The following is an 18,592-nucleotide window of genomic DNA, read 5'->3' as shown; positions in this document are numbered from 1 at the left end:
TTCCTGGGTATGTTGAGGGATGTTTATTTGCATGCTTATGAAACCACGCTGACAAATGAAGGTCTCAACCGGCTAAAGTGCGGTGGTGTATGAACGTCCGAAATTAAACGGCTTATTTTTCCGCAGTGCAACATACGCAGCGAAGATGGCGTCGGCCTTTGGTCGCCTGACCAGGCTCTCTGCATTTAAAAACGCTGGTATGACAATATTTGCTTCAGTCAAGGGCTCGGGAACAACAAAGATTATTTTTCGGACCGCTGTATGCACTGAAACTGGTGGCATTCAACCAAAACCTAAGAAGGTAAGGGCGAGTATGCAAAACCCATTGATCAATTAAGAACGAATGAGAGCATATAGACTAGTGACGTTGAAGGGGTTCCGAGAAAAATCCTGGGAACAAGATCCCAAAACAGGCATTGGAGTATGGAAGATGATTGGCAGTGCATTCATTCCAAAACATCTGGAAGTTCAGCTGTGCATGATCCAACCTGCATGTTGTCAGAAAGCAATATACACAATAAAACATCTGGATGTCTAGATTTGAATGTCACAACCATTATTAAAAACAATTAACGCCCCTTCTTTTAATGGAATTTCTATATTGGGAATATTTTAAGAAAAAAGCTCTATTTTGAAAGAGACACACAAAAAACAGATGTTATAAGTGAAACTAACGTACATGTTTTTATAACGGAACTCCTGGCCTCGCCGCTCCCCAGACCTCGTTTGGCCTGCTCCGCATCGCTACGGTCGTTGTGCCGTTCTTGTACGTGGGAACTCTAATCAGCAAGAACTTTGCCGCCCTGCTGGAGGAACACGACATCTTCGTCCCAGAGGATGATGACGATGATGACTGAGGGCTCTGGATAGTACGTATGCGCAGACGCTCAAATACCCACAAATCTGCGGTCGAATGAGTGACTCATGTGGCTATCATGCAGTAGAGATGTGCCAAGTACCGGTTACTGTCACTCGCATTTTTTCTTTCCTCCCCACAGGGAAGAGCGCTTCAGACGTCGTTTTAAGACGAAGATATTGACTACTAAAAACCTCTGATAACTCAAACTTTACGCGCTCCCTCTAATCTCTGGGATCCATGTCTGCTTGTTTTACATAGACAGCCGTTTAATCTTGAGTATACAAAGCAATCCCAATCTGGTCGTCTATTACTTGCATGCAAAGACGCCTCTTAGAAATAAAACTGCCACAACAAGGCCATTTGTCTGTCACTTTGACTAATGAGTAACATAGACAAACTCGTTGGTCACACAAATCCATCTGCATCACTGTCATTCAACTTTTGTGCTGAAGGAACAGGCAGGCTAAGATCGTTCCTCTTGAGGGCCACTAATATAGAGCCAATTAATCAGAAAATGTGTATCATGTTCTAACTGAATCCCCTACCTCACATTTCTTACTAAATGTACAATATCAGTTGTTCAATGACGACTGGACAAGAAGGAGGGGGGGTATTTTCTTGATTGTATATTATTTACAGTTGAATAAGTGGCAACAGCGGTCACACTGGACATGAAAACAGGTCCGAAGGTAAGATGGCAGTTCATGGGTCATGTCCGTGGTAGAATTTGGACAGGAAGTCAGCGGGACGAGGTGCCTCTGTCTCGTGGAAGTAGCGCATGATGTGGGTCTTCTGCTTCCAGACGTTGATGGTCTCCTGGAGGTCCATCTTCCCCTTGAGAGAAACACCAGAGAAGAAGACGGGTAGAATACAGAGAAGAAGAACCACGGGCCCAACGTAGCTTTTAGACGAACCATTGGTCCTGCTTTCACCAATATATCTCTGACCTATCAACCCATGGAAAGGGGACAAATGTGCATTATAGACTGCGACACTGCTGAAGACCCAAACAAGAAGGAGGACAAGACCATTTATGACACTTACCTTGATGACCAGCATGTCAATCACGCGTGGATCATTCACATGCTTGTTTTTGTCGAACATCTCCCTCATTTTATCTCTTCCCTGGCGAACTGTGATGTCTAACTGGAATGTAGACACTAAAGGGGCAGACGATGAACAAGTTAAAACAAAGTTACAAAGTGCTTTGAATATCGACCATATCCCCTATTACCACCTGCTCGATTGAACTGGGATACCACGCCAATCCTTATTCTACTAGTACATAGGGGACATCTCTCTGTTAAGCAGGGCTCAATCATTGTATCAATAGTTAGGTAAATTGCAGCCTTTTAAAAATCGAAATTACACATGCTGGATAAATTGGGCGTTCATATATGGAGGAAATCTTAGCTAGTTAGCTAACGTATGTTGAGTTTACTTAGTGTAAAGCACTGTTGCTATAGTTTTGAACAAATCTGGCTAAACAAATCTGAACTAACGCCTTAGCCCTGCCGGTTAGCAAGCTATAAAGCTACATTTAGCATCTTCTTAATAATTACATGGTATTGTAGACTAATAGTATCCTACGTGACACTGGACGATAAAGCATTAGCTAAAGACCGACGTTATTCAATACTGATAAAATGATAGTGATAAACAGTGTCGTGGAGGTGACATTGCCATTTCAGTGACTGTAGACTACGTAGCTAGCCTAAACTAGCAAGCTATACAAGACAGCCAGCTGTGTTACTCCGTTGCTTAGCTAGCTCACTGTACCAACACGACCTTGACCCTCGGTTTCCGAATGTAAACACGCACTTGGACGCTGCTTTACCTGTGTTTGGGACCTCACGGTACCAGGCTCGATACAGCTCCCGAACTCTGCGTTTAGCCTCATCCAGATCTCTGCTGAAGAGAGGTTTTACAACTTTAGACAATGCAGCAGCTCGAGTCGCAGCCGTGGACGCCATGACTGTTGCTCTTCTTTCCACCGACCGTACGTGACGGTTATTCAGTGAACTTCTGACGTGCACAGCCTAGTGTATCGGAGGGGAATATGATCAATGAGCCGATTTGTTGAACAAACCCAATAATTATCCTTTCAGTTTTTAAGCAAGTGTATGAACGTAAATTAGGGTAAACAAGATTGGGTCCTGAGCAGGACACTTGCCGACTTGCAGCCAAATACTATTCCCGGTTCTCGACATCGCAACACAGACAGACATTCCTAGAATCATAGATGTTTCAAATGGCCAGTAGATGGCAGCAGCAGTCCTTATTTCATCTGAAGAACCAAGTTTGTATTCCGTCTATCCGTCTGTCTGTGATCATGCAAGCATGTGGTAGCTTCTATGCAGGGTGTGTGTACGTGTGTGTGTGTGTGTGTGTGTGTGTGTGTGTGAGGGGGGGGTTAATGTAAGTTAATGTAACTGGCCCCTCTAACAGTACAACTGGCCCCAGCTTGCCACCCCCAGTTGAAATGGTCTACAACCTCCCCTGCTACACAGTTCAGCATTTCCACTTCAACCACACCTAGAGTAATCTCAGGGGGCACAGGATGGTCAGGAAAGCCTCCCTAAAGGGAAGTCGTAGCCAGAGCCTTGTCATCTTGTATACTGTGATATCTCCTCTTCGACCGAAAAACAACCTGCCCTCTTAATAAAAAATGCTGTGTGAGTGCTTCCAAGGCCATGACGTTACAATCAAACCTTCCACTCCAACTCCACATCCACATCATTCCACATGTGGCTGCAGTGACCTCTGTGAGCTCACCACCACAGAGTAGAGGTTCCGTCCGACCCTGCCGAGGGAGGTGCTGAGAGGGAGGGTGGGAGGGAGGAAGGGAGAGGAGAACAGGAGGAGGACCACCTAGCAGAGGATGTGGAATGCAGAGGGGATGGAAGAGAAGACAGGATATCTGTGTGTGTTTGCGTTGGGGCGTGCGTGCGTTTGTGCACCACGCCCACTGACTATGTGCAACATCACTGCTCCTACGCTACATTCGTATCATGCCAGAGTACTCCTCCTCCCACTCCCACTGCACTCGAGGTTAACGAGAAACAGGCGCCTCCAGAAACAACAGTCATTGACTGGCTGAGAGACTAGAAACCCTGCTTGTGATTCGTCCAAACAGCAGGTAGAGAGACACAAACTTTAGAGTTACGAAGACTGCTAGTGTAACCGGTGTCGATTGGTAAACTCACTCCCCAGGTATGTATACAAGCCACCCGCGCCAGCGAAACAGCTTGTTTTTTGTTGGCGTAGCTGGCAGTGGTCACACCTGCTGAGGCAGAGGGGACGACTTCGAGCCCAGGTGCTGGTGAACATCGGCCATGAGTACCTCCAACCTGTAGCGCTACCATGTTTGTTACAGACATGTAACAGACATTTAGGTAATTGTGGAGGTCATGTCTGACAGGCAGACAGCCAGACAGACAGCCAGCCAGACAGACAGACAGACAGACAGACCAGGCCTTGAGTATGGGTAACACAGCGACCTGACTCAACAGCCACTCGGGTGTGACTACCTAACCCTGGCTAGTCAAACACAACAGTCCCTGTCTATCACCTGTTTACCTGCTTGTTTACCTCATCCTTCCAGGGGCTGTAATACACCATTAGGTCATGCTGAGCAGGAGGGGAACTTTTTCCTAGGAAGTTCAACAGGAAGTCCAGGCAAACAGGCCCGACCACAATGTGTTCATGTGAGAATGAATAGCCGCGTCAGTGACATTGGCCACTGCTCTGGGGAGTTTGGCTTGCACAATGGGGGGGGGGGGGGGGGGGGGGGAATACACACATTAGCTCAGCTGTCTGACTCAAAAAAACTGGCCTGCAAACGACCTGCGCTGACAAGCAACACCTGTGTTTGCTCTCTTCTCTCACTGTGTGCGCACGCGTGTGCGCGTGGGCGTCCGTGTGAGGTGAGTGAAAGCTGACACTGTTCTCTTTACGACTTGATAGGACCTTTTCAGAACATTTGAACTTGCGCTAATACGTTCTTACTCAGCCACCGCAAGTCTGCATTCTCTTCAAGTGAAGACAGGCACTGCTTGCTTAAATAACCTAATTTATGTTTGTCCCCACACATACATATAAATATACACACAAACACATGCATTTTTTTCTGCCAGTGCATGTATGACAGTATTGTTGTCGAATGTCCTCAATGTGTCTCTTGTCCTTTTAAAAAAAGGTATTTCAACTCCAGCTGTCATTGTATACAAGCTGGGTTGACAGGCAGACAGACCGGTACACAGACACACTCACGACAAATCCACGAGTTGGACGATGAGAGTCCTTCCAGTCCTATTATTAGTAGTGTTAGAGTGCCAAATTATATCCTGGCTTCCTTCACAGCCTCTAAGTCACTGTATGTACACAGAGGAGCTGGAGGGAGGATGTTCTCAAGATAAACAGACTCATGTTAGACTGCTTCAAACAGTCATTGATTGCCTCATGTCTGGGATCCTACTGATTGACTGGTTGGCTTGCTGACTGGCTGACTGGCTGACTAGCTGGCTCGAGACTCGGCCTTCCACCAACCCTTCCCTCTCAACCTCCCACCTTGTCTGATTGGCCCGGGCTAATCTGTTATGCAGAGGAGGATGGAGTGTGTCAGTGTTTTAGCAGCCCCTGGTAAACATTCCGCTCGGCCAAGAAAAGCCCTTGGATGTTGTGCCTGGTCTGAGACGACAGCCTACAGTGGGGTTCTCCACATGGGGCGGCTGGGCCTGCGGACACAAATCTAATATACTGGCTGGCAGCCTTTCAGGAGGCCTGGGTTCCTTTCTTTAGAGCAGGGAAGCTGAGAGGAGGGGGGAGGTATGAATGGAATGATGCCAGTGCCAGGAAGAGGATCAGTGTGATTTAGAAGGCGAAGTGGAGGTCTTCATTTGAGTGGTGGAGATAGTTTCCTACCATAAGCATGGCTCAGGCTGTTCCCCTGGTAACCAAACATGCCCGGCTTCCTGTCATGATGAATGAAAAACAACGCCCCCCCCCCCAAAAAAAAAAACTAAACACAACAGGAAGCACCGAAACAAAAGATGAGGAACCTCAGTTTCCTTTCCTCCCCTCTTTCCTTCAGCCCCCCCCCCCCTCTCTCTCCCTGGGTGAGACCGTAAAAGGCGAGGGACAGAGGGTGATGGATGCTACAGCGGTTCTGCCGATTTAGAGTGGGAGGGGGGGGGTGGACCTGTGGACACTCCATTCACTCTGTTAAGAAGTGTGTGTGTGTGTGTGTGTGTGGGGGGGGGGGTATGAGAATGGCCCCCCTTGTAGCCCCTCATAAATTAACCTGGTACATGGAGAAATAAGCACGACTGTCAATCTTAATAAATGAAGTTCCACCACTTCCTCTCCAGTGGCTGTGATCCACCAAGCTGTGATTTGACAGAGTGCCTTTTTTTCACCTCAATTCAGAACAGACCAAATAGAGTCAAATGGGTTGTGTGAGAAGCATTTGCAACAACAAAAAAAAGTGTCCTCTTAATTCTTTTTATACAGAGAACGATTTTCAGGTCAGTAATAACTTTCACAGATGCCAAAAAGCACATTGGGGACCTTTGTTATTTTGGTTGAGGGACAATCTTTGTCCTTTTTATAGAGGGTTCTATTGTCTATTGTGATTAAGCATTTAGGAATGAATTACTATTGTAATGAACCATTTAAGAGTACCGTATTTAAGATGAAGTCTTCAGCCATTATTTACAGTATGAAACTGGCATAGGAGTCATATGCACCACTAGATCCAACCTTAAATGCCCTCCACATATAAATACATACTGTACAGTTTCAACACCCCCATTCACTAGTTAAAGACCTAGGCTGAACCTGTTTCCCTTATAGCAGTATATAAACACTAGGCTGAACCTGTCTCCCTTATAGCAGTATATAAACACTAGGCTGAACCTGTCTCTCTTATAGCAGTATATAAACACTAGGCTGAACCTGTCTCTCTTATAGCAGTATATAAACACTAGGCTGAACCTGTCTCCCTTATAGCAGGATATAAACACTAGGCTGAACCTGTCTCTCTTATAGCAGTATATAAACACTAGGCTGAACCTGTCTCTTATAGCAGTATATAAACACTAGGCTGAACCTGTCTCTCTTATAGCAGTATATAAACACTAGGCTGAACCTGTCTCTCTTATAGCAGTATATAAACACTAGGCTGAACCTGTCTCTCTTATAGCAGTATATAAACACTAGGCTGAACCTGTCTCTCTTATAGCAGTATATAAACACTAGGCTGAACCTGTCTCTCTTATAGCAGTATATAAACACTAGGCTGAACCTGTCTCTCTTATAGCAGTATATAAACACTAGGCTGAACCTGTCTCTCTTATAGCAGTATGTAAACATCAAACCTGACTATAAATCTGAGAGGGGCGATTGTGTGAGCTGAGTACTGAGTACTGAGAGGTTCACAGGCCTAATTTCCCCAGGTGGAAAAAAGCAGTTCCCCTGCAAAACCCTACGTGTTCATAGAACCTAGGTTCTCCAGCCTGTCGTGTTGGTTGGAGGACAGCGAGCAACACCCACCTCCCCACATCAACCCCACCTCCCCACATCAACCCCACCTCAACACAGCAACCCCACCTCCCCACATCAACCCCACCTCCCCACATCAACCCCACCTCAACACAGCAACCCCACCTCCCCACATCAACCCAACCTCAACACAGCAACCCCACCTCCCCACATCAACCCCACCTCCCCACATCAACCCCACCTCAACACAGCAACCCCACCTCCCCACATCAACCCCACCTCAACACAGCAACCCCACCTCCCCACATCAACCTCACCTCCCCACATCAACCCCACCTCAACACAGCAACCCCACCTCCCCACATCAACCCCACCTCCCCACATCAACCCCACCTCAACACAGCAACCCCACCTCCCCACATCAACCCCACCTCAACACAGCAACCCCACCTCCCCACATCAACCCCACCTCCCCACATCAACCCCACCACAACACAGCAACCCCACCTCCCCACATCAACCCCACCACAATACAGCAACCCCACCTCCCCACAGCAACCCCACCTCAACACAGCAACCCCACCTCAACACAGCAACCCCACCTCCCCACATCAACCCCACCTCCCCACATCAACCCCACATCAACACAGCAACCCCACCTCCCCACATCAACCCCACCTCCCCACATCAACCCCACATCAACACAGCAACCCCACCTCCCCACATCAACCCCACCTCCCCACATCAACCCCACATCAACACATCAACCCCACATCAACACAGCAACCCCACATCAACCCCACCTCCCCACATCAACCCCACATCAACACATCAACCCCACATCAACACAGCAACCCCACCTCCCCACATCAACCCCACCTCCCCACATCAACCCCACCTCCCCACATCAACCCCACATCAACACAGCAACCCCACCTCCCCACATCAACCCCACCTCCCCACATCAACCCCACATCAACACATCAACCCCACATCAACACAGCAACCCCACCTCCCCACATCAACCCCACCTCCCCACATCAACCCCACATCAACACAGCAACCCCACCTCCCCACATCAACCCCACCTCAACACAGCAACCCCACATCAACACAGCAACCCCACCTCCCCACATCAACCCCACATCAACACAGCAACCCCACCTCCCCACATCAACCCCACCTCCCCACATCAACCCCACATCAACACATCAACCCCACATCAACACAGCAACCCCACCTCCCCACATCAACCCCACCTCCCCACATCGACCCCACATCAACACAGCAACCCCACCTCCCCACATCAACCCCACCTCAACACAGCAACCCCACATCAACACAGCAACCCCACCTCCCCACATCAACCCCACATCAACACAGCAACCCCACCTCCCCACATCAACCCCACCTCCCCACATCAACCCCACATCAACACATCAACCCCACATCAACACAGCAACCCCACCTCCCCACATCAACCCCACCTCCCCACATCAACCCCACATCAACACAGCAACCCCACCTCCCCACATCAACCCCACCTCAACACAGCAACCCCACATCAACACAGCAACCCCACCTCCCCACATCAACCCCACATCAACACAGCAACCCCACCTCCCCACATCAACCCCACCTCCCCACATCAACCCCACCTCCCCACATCAACCCCACATCAACACATCAACCCCACATCAACACAGCAACCCCACCTCCCCACATCAACCCCACCTCCCCACATCAACCCCACATCAACACAGCAACCCCACCTCCCCACATCAACCCCACCTCAACACAGCAACCCCACATCAACACAGCAACCCCACCTCCCCACATCAACCCCACATCAACACAGCAACCCCACCTCCCCACATCAACCCCACCTCCCCACATCAACCCCACATCAACACATCAACCCCACATCAACACAGCAACCCCACCTCCCCACATCAACCCCACCTCCCCACATCAACCCCACATCAACACAGCAACCCCACCTCCCCACATCAACCCCACCTCAACACAGCAACCCCACATCAACACAGCAACCCCACCTCCCCACATCAACCCCACATCAACACAGCAACCCCACCTCCCCACATCAACCCCACCTCCCCACATCAACCCCACATCAACACATCAACCCCACATCAACACAGCAACCCCACCTCCCCACATCAACCCCACCTCCCCACATCAACCCCACATCAACACAGCAACCCCACCTCCCCACATCAACCCCACCTCAACACAGCAACCCCACATCAACACAGCAACCCCACCTCCCCACATCAACCCCACATCAACACAGCAACCCCACCTCCCCACATCAACCCCACCTCCCCACATCAACCCCACCTCCCCACAGCAACCCCACATCAACACAGCAACCCCACCTCCCCACATCAACCCCACATCAACACAGCAACCCCACCTCCCCACATCAACCCCACCTCCCCACATCAACCCCCACCTCCCCACATCCCAATGAGCATTGCCGCCCCATGGCTTTAGGAACGAATTAGGACATGATTTAGACGCATTGCATGATTTTCAATGGTATTGTTCATTGGAGTGAAACACGGACACGAGTGACTTAGTGTGGGCCTACCTCCCTGCTGTGTGCTTGTGTGTGTATGTGTGTGTGTGTTCGTTCAAGTGTGCGTGCGTAGTTGCCGCGTTTGAGTGAGGTTTTGGAGTCAGACACCTCCATTTTCCCAGTGTGCCAGCACAGGCCACAGGCCACAGGCCACTTCCTCCTCCCTCTCTCTCGATCCATCTCCTTCCCGCCCTCCCCGCTGCCTTCGCTTCCCATGTGAGTTTGCGGCGCCCTCATGCCCAACATTTATACACCGTCTTGAATTACTTTTTAATGTGCTTCGGCATTCACTTTGGTTACCAGCTACTGGCCCCACACAATAGGCCCTGATAGTGGCATAATTTAAAACTGGTGGTCCATGAAAAACAACAGACACTGTAGACAAGGGTGAATTAGTGCTGGGTGATTTCGAAAGAGGTTTAGACTGTACATCCTGGATACCCTACAGGTCTGGTGGATTCCAACCCCACACGCCAGGCCTATGATATATGGGTTCAATACCCCCTCATTATAATCCAACTCACGCCTCCCCCCCCCCCCCCCGAACCCCTCCACATTATTTATGTCTAATAGGACTCAGGGATGCCTTGGCAGAGGAAGGAAGGAAGCGGACCATCGTTTCCTCTGCGCTCTCCTCCCTCATCGGCTGGTCGGTAAACCTCGAGTCCGCCGCGGGTGAGCGACGGTTCTTTGGCCGGGCATCCATATTTAATAAAACCTCTCTCTCTCTCATTCCCTTCTTCCTTCCTTCCTCACCCTCCCTCCCCTTTCCCTCTTCTTTCGGTCTGGGTTTTTGATTTCCCCCTACCCTGTCAGGAAGGAATGTTAATTTGTAGCCGGGCTGTGGGGAGTGTGACGGAGGAGAGGATGGAGGGAGGAACAGGTGCGGTGGGCTAGAGTTCCCTCCTCACAGCCATGCAGACAGTCACAACTGATAGCTCTCTGCTTTTATACTTAACTAGAACAGATTGTCTCATGTGACCCTGGGGTCTTTGCCGCTTGTGTCAAGTCTGGATTGGTGCTGCAAGGAGGAGTTGAGGCTGGGGAGACTGGGGGCTGGGGGCTGGGGGCTGGGGACTGGGGGCTGGGGACTGGGGACTGGGGGCTCGGGGCTGGGGACTGGGGGCTCGGGGCTCGGGGCTGGGGGCTGGGGACTGGGGGCTCGGGGCTGGGGGCTGGGGACTGGGGGCTGGGGACTGGGGGCTGGGGGCTGGGGACTGGGGGCTGGGGCTCTGGCTGGGGTAAGGGCTGGAGTTGATGCTGAAACTGGGGCTAGAATTGGGTTTGGGGCAGGGGGCTGGAGATGAGGCTGGGGTGAGAGTTTAGGCTATAGTATAGTCTAGTATGGGGTATAGTCTAGTATGGGGTATGGTCTAATCAAATCAAATCAAATCAAATTTATTTGTATAGCCCTTTTTACACGCAAGCATGTCACAGAGGGCTTCACATATGCCCATTGAACTGCCCCTCAATCAACCTAAACCCTCAAGGAAGACAAGGAAAAACTCCCAAAAAGCTCTCAACAGGAGAAAAAAAAATGGAAGAAACCTTGGGAGGAGCAATTCAGAGAGGGATCCCCTCCTCCAGAGACGGTTGGTGGGAGAGAGGAGCAGAACACAGCCTAAACATAGTCATACAGTGTCGATGGGTTTTTAAAACACCAAAATCCATTATTCAACTTTATAGATGTAGGACAGGACCGGGAGACTCGCGACCAGGTCCAGCGTTGGCTGACCGACGACCAGGCAGGTGCTGACAACTCAAACCCCCCACACCACAAGGGATGTGTGTGGGGGGGGACAGAGAGAGGAGAGCAGGGATTAGAGAATGCCAGGAGCAGCTAACAGTTACAGTCATAATAGAATGAGATCCCCACCGGTCAAGTGTGGACTGGTGCAGCAATTTAACAGAGCAAAAAAGGGGAATTTGATGCAACCCCACGCACCAAGACAGCGACAGCCCCCCTCATTTGGAACATGAAATCTGTTCCAGGGGAAGAGAACTCTAAAATAAGTTATACTTAAAGAATAAGGATGGAAACAACCCGTCCCCCGTTGCCTCCAACTAGTAACATACTTACCTTTAACAGTCGTAGAATTGACTAAACAATAACGTTTTTAACCTAATTTTAAACGTTGAAACAGTATCAGACTCCCTAATTGAGACGGTAGTTTATTCCAGAGAAGAGGCGCTCTATATGAGAACGCCCTACCTCCAGCTGTTTTTTCTTAATTTTGGGAACCACCAGATAGCCGGCATCTTGAGATCTAAGTGTCCTTGCGGGGCAATAGGGTGCAAGGAGACCGGAGAGGTACAGTGGTGCCAATCCATGCAGAGATTTGTAGGTTAGTAGTAGAACTTTGAAGTCAGCTCTGGCTTGGATAGGGAGCCAGTGTAGAGAGACAAGAGTAGATGTTATGTGATCAAACTTTCTTGTTCTAGTCAATAGTCTAGCAGCAGCATTTTGCACCCGCTGTAAATTTTTAGGTGGGTAATTGGGAGGCCAGAGAACAACACATTGCAGTAGTCCAATCGGGACGTAACAAATGCATGTATTAGTTTTTCGGCATCATCCTTTGAGAGAAATTTTCGTATTTTGGCAATATTACGTAAATGGAAAAATGCAGTTCTAGTAATTTGCTTAATATGGTACTCAAACGAAAGGTCTGGGTCCATTGTGACTCCTAAATTTTTTACTAGCTGGTTTTGAGAGACTTTGACGCCGTCTAGGTCTAAGGTCAGATTGGAAAAATTATTTCTATATTTTTTAGGACCGAAAATTTGAACCTCGGTTTTATCCGAATTTAGAAGAAGGAAATTTGCAGTCATCCAAGCTCTCAACCTAGAAACACACTTTTTCCATAGCATGTGGAAATTCTCCAGACTTTATAGACATATATAGCTGAGTATCATCTGCATAACAGTGAAAATTTACCCCAGAGCTTCTAATTATGTTTCCTAAAGGCAGCATATAGAGAGAAAATAACAGAGGGCCTAGAACTGAACCCTGTGGTACTCCGTATTTTACAGTGGAGCTCCTGGATGAGCAGCCATCATAGTGGACATATTGTGATAGGGTTAAAGTGAGTGAGAGCCTCAACATGCAGCATGCTTGGTATAGGGGAAAGTTCAGTGTTGATGGCCACTCCTCCAGGACTAGTCTGTAGTTTGTCCCTTATTACAGACTAGTCCTGGAGGAGTGGCCATCAACCCCATACTAGACCCATGGTCTAGTATGGGGTATAGTCTAGTATGGGGTATGGTCTAGTATGGGATATGGTGTAGTATGGGGTATGGTCTAGTATGGGGTATAGTCTAGTATGGGGTATGGTCTAGTATGGGGTATAGTCTAGTATGGGGTATAGTCTAGTATGGGGTATGGTCTAGTATGGGGTATAGTCTAGTATGGGGTATAGTCTAGTATGGGTATAGTCTAGTATGGGGTATGGTCTAGTATGGGGTATAGTCTAGTATGGGGTATGGTCTAGTATGGGGTATGGTCTAGTATGGGGTATAGTCTAGTATGGGGTATGGTCTAGTATGGGGTATGGTCTAGTATGGGGTATAGTCTAGTATGGGGTATGGTCTAGTATGGGGCATTGTGTAGTATGGGGTATAGTCTAGTATGGGTATAGTCTAGTATGGGGTATAGTCTAGTATGGGTATGGTCTAGTATGGGGTATAGTATGGCCTGCTAGGCCTTTTTTTTCCTCTCAGATTATTTTGTAATGTCTAAAGTGGTGACTGTTCAATCCCTCTCTCTCTCTCTCTCTCTCTCATCTCTCTCTCTCTCTCTCTCTCTCTCTCTCTCTCTCTCTCTCTCTCTCTCTCTCTCTCTCTCTCTCTCTCTCTCTCTCTCTCTCTCTCTCTCTCTCTCTCTCTCTCTCTCTCTCTCTCTCTCTCTGTGTCTCTCTCTGTCTCTGTCTCTGTCTCTCTCTTTCTCTCTCTTCCTCTCTGTCTCTCTCTCACCGTCCCTCCCTCCCCTCATTAGAGTGTTAGCGTGAAAACAACTCCTCATTAAACACAGAAGGGAACACATGAAGAGCCGGTATGTGGAACTTCACTGGAGAGGAGAACACTCAAGTGTTGCTGACCCCCCTCCCCCCCTCCTCCCTCCCCCCAGAGAAATCCCCATGTGTCAAAGTAGCCCTGTGTTTGAATTCGTCCAGGCTTTATACAACTTTCAATCTGCACGGTTTGTTTTAGGAAAAATTAAACTTAGAACAGCAAATGCTGTTAACTGTGAGGGAGGGGGTGAGGGAGGGAGGGGTGAGGGACGGAGGGAGCGGGTGAGGGAGGGAACTGGGAGGGGGGAAGCCCCCCCCCTCCTCTCCTGTTTAATAAGCACCCGTGGGACCTCTTCATGACCTGTCAATCATCCACCAGACACGCCCTCACCCCTGGCTCACCCTGGCCACTGTTCAAAGTCTGGTGCCAGTGTGTGCCAGGGTGTGAGTGAGTGTGTGTGTGTGTGTACACGTTACATCATGTGTCTGGGTGTGTCACTGCAGACAGAGGACTATGTGTATTTGTGTGTCTTTGTCTATAATTATGTTTGTTCCAGTTTACAATTCATGACCTGAATGACTTTAGGTATGTATAAACGGTGTCAGCTATGTCCACTAGTATAGCAAACACCATGGACTTTAAGCTGATGTCAGGGTTGTCTTCCAAAAAACGGAATGAGACCATCTTTTATAGCCTACAGGTGGCGCAAGATAACCAGGTTTGAAGAAACGCTTGTGAAATGGAATGTTTGTGTCTGTATGTGTGTTTGTGTCTGTGTTTGTATCTGTGTGTGTGTCTGTGTGTGTTTGTGTCTGTGTTTGTGTCTGTGTTTGTGTCTGTGTGTGTGTCTGTGTGTGTGTTTGTGTCTGTGTGTGTGTTTGTGTCTGTGTGTGTGTTTGTGTGTGTGGGAGTGAGTTTTGTTTCAAATATTGTCACCCATGGGGAATATGTGCCATTAATGGATTCTCAGTCAGTGTGTCACCCTACTGTGAAAACAGTGTATGTCTTTACGAGTGTGCGTGTGTGTGTGGGTGTGTGTGCATGCATGTGTGTGCGTGCGTTAGCGTGCGTGTGTGTGCGTGCGTGTGTGTTTGTGTGCGTGTAGAGGGAACAGGAAGCGTGTCACTTTCTCTGTAATGTTCAGATTGTCCCATTACAGTGTCTGAGGGGGAAGCTGATTCACAGGAGACAAAACCCCTTCTGTCCTTCTATCACACACACACACACACACACATACACACACACACATACACACGCAAACATACGCACACACGCACACACACCTACACTTTCGATTATCTGCATCATACACACAAACACACTAGTGATATGCTGCATCACACACACACACACACACACACACACGTACGCACGCGCACACAAATACAGGTCTATCACCTCCAATAGCGGGCTATACCGATGTTGAAAACAACACAAGAACACGACACACGACCGTGACTGAGATACATTTGGTCAGAAAGCTCGCTCAACTCTGTACGCCGCACAGTCCCTCCATTGTCAATGGCCAATCCTCTTCATCCATCCCCATTTAGACATCTAATGTTTACACATATAAAACCCATCCATGCGTATATATAGACACGCAAATCTGAAGAGGGGCTTTCTGAGTGCCTGGCCGCCGCTCCGCAGAGACACTGTTTGTGGAGGAGAGGACGCCTGACTGTGGCACCCATGGCTGCTCGATATAGAGGGAGGAGAAAGAAACCTGGGAAGGAGAGGGCGGGCCGGGGGAGAGGGGGGGAGAGGGGGGGAGGGAGGAGAAGGGGAGGAGAGGGGAGGAGGGGGGGCAGAGGTGAGGAGAGGGGAGGGGAGGGGAGGGGAGGGGAGGAGAGGAGAGGGGAGGAGGGGGGCAGAGGGTGAGGAGAGGAGAGGAGAGGAGAGGAGAGGAGAGGGGAGGGGAGGAGAGGAGAGGGGAGGAGGGGGGCAGAGGTGAGGAGGGGAGGGAGGAGAGGAGAGGAGAGGGGAGGAGGGGGGCAGAGGTGAGGAGAGGAGAGGAGAGGGGCAGAGGTGAGGAGAGGGGCAGAGGTGAGGAGAGGAGAGGGGAGGGGAGGAGAGGGGAGGAGGGGCAGAGGTGAGGAGAGGGGAGGGGAGGGGAGGAAGGGGGCAGAGGTGAGGAGAGGGGAGGGGAGGGGAGGAGAGGAGAGGGGAGGAGGGGGGCAGAGGTGAGGAGAGGGGAGGGGAGGGGAGGGGAGGGAGGAAGGGGCAGAGGTGAGGGGAGGGGAGGGGAGGAAGGGGGGCAGAGGTGAGGAGAGGGGAGGGAGGGGAGGGGAGGAAGGGGGCAGAGGTGAGGAGAGGGGAGGGGAGGGGAGGAGAGGAGAGGGGAGGAGGGGGGCAGAGGTGAGGAGAGGGGAGGGAGGGGAGGGGAGGGGAGGAAGGGGGCAGAGGTGAGGAGAGGTGAGGAGAGGGGAGGGGAGGGGAGGAGGGGGGCAGAGGTGAGGAGAGGGGAGGGGAGGGGAGGAAGGGGGCAGAGGTGAGGAGAGGTGAGGAGAGGGGAGGGGAGGAGGGGGGCAGAGGTGAGGAGAGGGGAGGGGAGGAAGGGGGCAGAGGTGAGGAGAGGTGAGGAGAGGGGAGGGGAGGAAGGGGGCAGAGGTGAGGAGAGGTGAGGAGAGGGGAGGGGAGGAAGGGGGCAGAGGTGAGAGAGAGGGGAGGGGAGGTGAGGAGAGGAGAGGGGAGGGGAGGAGGGGGGCAGAGAGAGAAGGAGCAGCTGATTGACCCTGTTTCCGTTCCCTTGCTGATGCAGGGAGATGAGAGTGGAAACAACTGGAAAACTAAACATGACAGCCTCCAGAAAGAGATGGATATGTGTGTAGATGTGTGTGTGCGTGTAGATGTGTGTGTGTGCGTGTAGATGTGTGTGTGTGTGCGTTGTAGATGTGTGTGTGTAGATGTGTGTGTGTAGATGTGTGTGTGTAGATGTGTGTGTAGGTGTGTGTAGATGTGTATGTGTGTGTGCGTAGATGCGTGTAGATGTGTGTGTGTGTGTGTGTGTAGATGTGTGTGTGTGTGTAGATGTGTGTAGATGTGTGTGTGTGTGTAGATGTGTGTAGATGTGTGTGTGTAGATGTGTGTGTAGGTGTGTGGGGGGGGGGAGGAGGATCAGGTATGATCCCAAACCTCATGAACAGATCTGCCCTGAAGGTTGCATGTGTGTGTGTGTGTGTGAATGCATGTGTGCATGAAGAGAACAAACACCAGCATTCTATGAGCAGTGGCCATTCCCTCCACACAACACACACATGCCTGGCACAACACACACACACACACATTCTACCTCGCTAAAACACACGGTGCCGCCCGTGCTCAGCATCAATATTTGCTGTACCGGTGAAGCCGTCCCGGACAGTAGGTTACGGTGTGGGTGTGAGTCGAGCTCACCTCAGGATTGGCTATCTTTAAACCCTGGAAATCAGCCGCGCTCTGCCAACAGAGACCAGAGACGGACACGCACGGGAGCGCCGACCTGCGACGAGGCCGGCCGCTGGAGCTGCAAGTCGAACGGAGGAACTCTCTTTCTTCTGTCTCCTTTTGTTCGTTTGTTCAAGGCTCGAAGGAAACCGGACGGCAAACGAGCTGTCATAACTCACCCTCCTGTCTCCTGTCTCCCCTTCCCCAGACCCTCGCCTCTCACTCTCTGGGGTCGGGCGAGTAGGGCGAGTCCCAGGCTTCTTCGTGTGGAGTTCTGGCCTAATGGGCCTCGACTGGAAATGCCCCCTAACAGGCGGTGCCTGTGCCTGTGTGTCCGAGTGTATGTATGCAGAGAGAAGACACCTAGGGGTGGGGGGGGGGGGGTGGAGGGGTCAAGAGATGGCCGAACGGACGGATGGAGGGATTGGGGAGGAGGAGGGAGGTGGCGGGGGACGGAAGGATGGAGGTCGACGGAGGTCTGCATGGGGTAGACGGGGAAGGAGGCAGACACAGCCGGGCCAGCCCCACAACCCTCACTCCCCTGGGGAAGGTATGGGAGAGAGCCGTCTCCCGGAGTGGGTTTTTCCCTGCGAGGACAGGACCCTGAGTGGGCTCTATGGGGCCCAAACGGAGCAAGGAGAGGCAGGCCTCGATCGGCCAGGCTGGAGCTGAGCCAACATCCCAGATCTGGAACCTTCCAACACAGTTTTCCTAAGGAGGAGAGGCGGGGGGGGGGCGCTGCAAGGAGAGTGTGGGTGAAAGGGTGTGTGTCTGTGTGTGTGTGTGTGTGTGTGTGTGTGTGTGTGGGGGGGGGGGGGCGCGTCTAATGTACACAGAAGCACATCACAGCCAATAGCGACCCTAGCATCAGGAAGCCCAGAATTGGGACGCCCCCCAACAGGGAAAGGCTCGCAGAGCTCATGTTTCTTCTTGCAGTTTTGTTACACAATCGCCCCGAGTTGTCTCTCCTTCTTTCTTTTTCTGTCGGGAAAGCGAAAAGAGGTTCAAAAGAGGTCTCTCTGATGAATCGTCAACACACCTGAAAGGCTCCGAGACTGTACAAATGAGAAAATTGTCCTGGAGGAAACCTAACCTCAGACAGCCCTGCCATGCAGGACCTGCAGTGCGGCGTGTGTCAGCGAACACAGAGCTCGGCTGTCAGGGGATCAGGGGATGTGGACACATGTACATTTAAG

The 18,592-nt window shown here is 50.6% G+C and overlaps 2 protein-coding genes across 2 annotated transcripts; one reads left to right on the top strand and one right to left on the bottom strand.

Annotated features, from left to right (window-relative positions):
* The first annotated feature begins 32 nt into the window (after positions 1–32).
* Positions 33–950, top strand: smdt1b (single-pass membrane protein with aspartate-rich tail 1b). Its single transcript, XM_062454005.1, has 2 exons — positions 33–301; positions 720–950. Exons 1-2 carry the CDS (start codon positions 146–148, stop codon positions 855–857), a joined length of 294 nt encoding a protein of 97 aa, XP_062309989.1. The 5' UTR covers positions 33–145; the 3' UTR covers positions 858–950.
* Positions 951–1,461: 511 nt separating this feature from the next.
* On the bottom strand, positions 1,462–2,872 carry ndufa6 (NADH:ubiquinone oxidoreductase subunit A6). The gene is made up of 3 exons (XM_062454004.1): positions 2,697–2,872; positions 1,904–2,019; positions 1,462–1,693 (listed from the first exon to the last, which is right to left on the bottom strand). The coding sequence occupies exons 1-3, from the start codon at positions 2,830–2,832 to the stop codon at positions 1,562–1,564; spliced, it is 384 nt and encodes a 127-aa protein (XP_062309988.1). The 5' UTR covers positions 2,833–2,872; the 3' UTR covers positions 1,462–1,561.
* Between the last annotated feature and the right edge of the window lie 15,720 nt (positions 2,873–18,592).

This window comes from Osmerus eperlanus, chromosome 2 (genome assembly GCF_963692335.1).
Source record: "Osmerus eperlanus chromosome 2, fOsmEpe2.1, whole genome shotgun sequence".
Lineage (NCBI taxonomy): Eukaryota > Metazoa > Chordata > Actinopteri > Osmeriformes > Osmeridae > Osmerus > Osmerus eperlanus.
The sequence above is the reverse complement of the archived record's forward strand: the minus strand, read 5'-3'. Positions and strand labels throughout refer to the sequence as shown.